The sequence below is a fragment of the Desmodus rotundus genome, chromosome X (assembly GCF_022682495.2).
Source record: "Desmodus rotundus isolate HL8 chromosome X, HLdesRot8A.1, whole genome shotgun sequence".
NCBI classification, from domain to species: Eukaryota; Metazoa; Chordata; class Mammalia; order Chiroptera; family Phyllostomidae; genus Desmodus; species Desmodus rotundus.
In genome coordinates, this window is record NC_071400.1 from 32984367 (window position 1) to 32986837 (window position 2471).

Genomic DNA, 2471 nt, shown 5'->3' on the forward strand with positions numbered 1-2471 from the left:
AAAACTATTTAATATAATAATTTATGATAACTCACATATGTAGTTCTACTCAGACCTGAAAGTAAATAGGTAAAACTGGGAATTGTTTCTGTGTGGCAAGGTTGGAGATGATCTTTATGTCTTGTTCCTCTTTGCTTGTCTGTTTACATAACGTCTAATGAAGAACCTGCTCTTTTTCTTTTTCTAAATCAGAAAAGGATGTCAGGAAATGAATTTGTCAGCATTCAGTGAGGTCCCTAATTGGGGGCAGAGTCTTAACTTCCCCTTGGGAGCGGGGTTTGTTACATTTAAAACACTGCTTTCTCCGTGAGAAATTCCTCGAGTGACACAGGTCACAGTTCCAGTCCCTAACTTTGTGCCTAACCCTACGGCCTGCAGAGGGATAGAGGCCAGGCTGTCCCTGAAATCTTCCCGGCAAGAACTTATGGCTGTCAGAAGGCTTACCCATCCATGTAGTCCTGAAATTTTTCAGAGTGAGACCTGCTGCAGTTTGTGCTGCTGCTCCTGGGAGAGACACAGTAGGTGGGAATGAGTGAGAGGATGCAGAGAGATCCAGGGGCTGCAACTGACTAGCCCGCAATGGGGCCCCCAAGGACCCAGAGGAAGGAGAAATCACTACATGCTGGTTGTTCTCACATCCAGAAATCAGCCTCTCTTCCTTGGCCTCTCTCCCTAAGGCAGCGGCCCCTGGAGCAGCAGCAGCCACAGGATGAGCAGCAGTCACAGGAATAGCAGCAATCTCGTGGCCTAGTCCCCTCAGTGCCCTATCGCTTGCCCCGCTGTAACTTGCTGCAGTCTGACCAAAAGTCACCATACCTGTGTCTGTCTTGTCAGACTGAGTGCTTAACACCGTAAGAAGCACGTTCTTCATCGCATCTCGTTCTGCCTGTGCCCTACTAAGGGCTGTGAGGTTTTGCTGAAGTTCTGACTGGGCTTTGTCCCTCTTGCTTTCTTGTGTATCCCTGAGTCTATTCACCATCCCTACCAAGGCATCATTGAGCAGCTGCTGCTCTTTGAGCTGCTTCTGGAGTTTTATTACCTTTACTTTGTCTTCCTTTTTCTGCCTCTCTGCAAAGTGCACTGCCAGGGCCAAGGTGCTCCAGGCATACGCATTCTTCCTGGCTCCTGATATTCGTGAGTCAGTCAGGATGTCCCTCAACCTCCTCTCAGTATCACCCCAGGACTCACCCAAGTGCCTCAGGTAGAAGGAGGGAGTGCCTCCATTTTGCAGGATTTTATTATTTATAAAATCTACAACCTCCCTGCAACAGAAGCCACAGTCTGGGTCCTTAAAATTTACAGCCATTTTGAGTGAAGCAGTCCCTGACTCCTCTTACCTCAGACTGCACACAGCAACAGGGTGTGACCTTTGACCTTGACCTCTGCACCCACCTCTGCTGCCACCACTCCTCATGGGAAGTCAAGTGCCCCCTTGTGGTGGGGGGTTAGCTGCTCTCAACAGAGTCAGCCACTTCAGAGCCTATTAGCATCAAGTCAGGGGACTGGCACCCAAAAGATACATTTGGAAAGCCTGAGAAGGTCGCGGGATGTAACCATTAGGAGGTGCACACAAAGGTTACAAAACAGGAGGAGAGGGAAACTGTGATCTCTTTGCCTCAGGCTGTTCGAGCTGGTATTGAATACAGACAGACACTTGCTCACGCTGTACAGATTCATATTTTACCACTTGAGATTTCATTCATGGAGAACAAAACTTGAACCTTACAATGCATAAGAATAAGAAAAAAAAAGCTTTGATTAACCTTCTTTCTGGGGACGGGCATTGTGTTAAGTGGCAAGGAGACACAAAGATCAGGAATATTATTCTCCAAACTGTGCAGACCCATTGTGGGGCGTCATTTTGAATGCTTGATTTTGGATTAGCCTGTTGCGAACAAAATTCAAAACTCAGGACACATCTCCTCAGCATCATTATTATTGTTTGTTAATCTTTTTAAAAATAATTGTTTATTTTTCAATTAGAGTTGATGTACGATATTGTATTACTTTCAGGCGCACAGCCCAGGGATTAGATATTTACATACCTGACAAAGCGATCACCGTGATAAATCTAGCACTCACCCGGCTCCATCCGTAGCTATTCTAATATTATTGACTAACACAAAATGACATTTAAAAAACTATTTGTGGTGCTAGATACAGAGAACAGACTGACAGTTTGCCAGAGGGGAGGGGTGTTGGGGGCCTGGGTAAAAGAGGTGGAGGGATTCAAAAGTACAAATTGGTAGTTTCAAGATAGTCATGGAAATGTAAAGTGCGGCATAAGAAATATAGTGAATAATATTTTAATAACTATATATGGTACTAGGTAGGGACTTAAATATCAGAGGGATTAGTTTATAAATTATATAATTGTCTAACTAGTTGGGTACTGGAAATATTGGCATGAACTCTTTGTAAAGTATATGATTGTCTAAACACTATGCTGTACACCTGAAACTAATACACCT

At 44.6% G+C, this 2471-nt stretch overlaps 1 protein-coding gene across 1 annotated transcript; it reads right to left on the reverse strand.

Annotated features, from left to right (window-relative positions):
• Window positions 1-217: 217 nt before the first annotated feature.
• Window positions 218-1306, reverse strand: LOC112303831 (testis-expressed protein 13A-like). The gene has a single exon (XM_024559385.2). It carries the CDS (start codon window positions 1304-1306, stop codon window positions 218-220), a length of 1089 nt encoding a protein of 362 aa, XP_024415153.2.
• Window positions 1307-2471: the final 1165 nt, after the last annotated feature.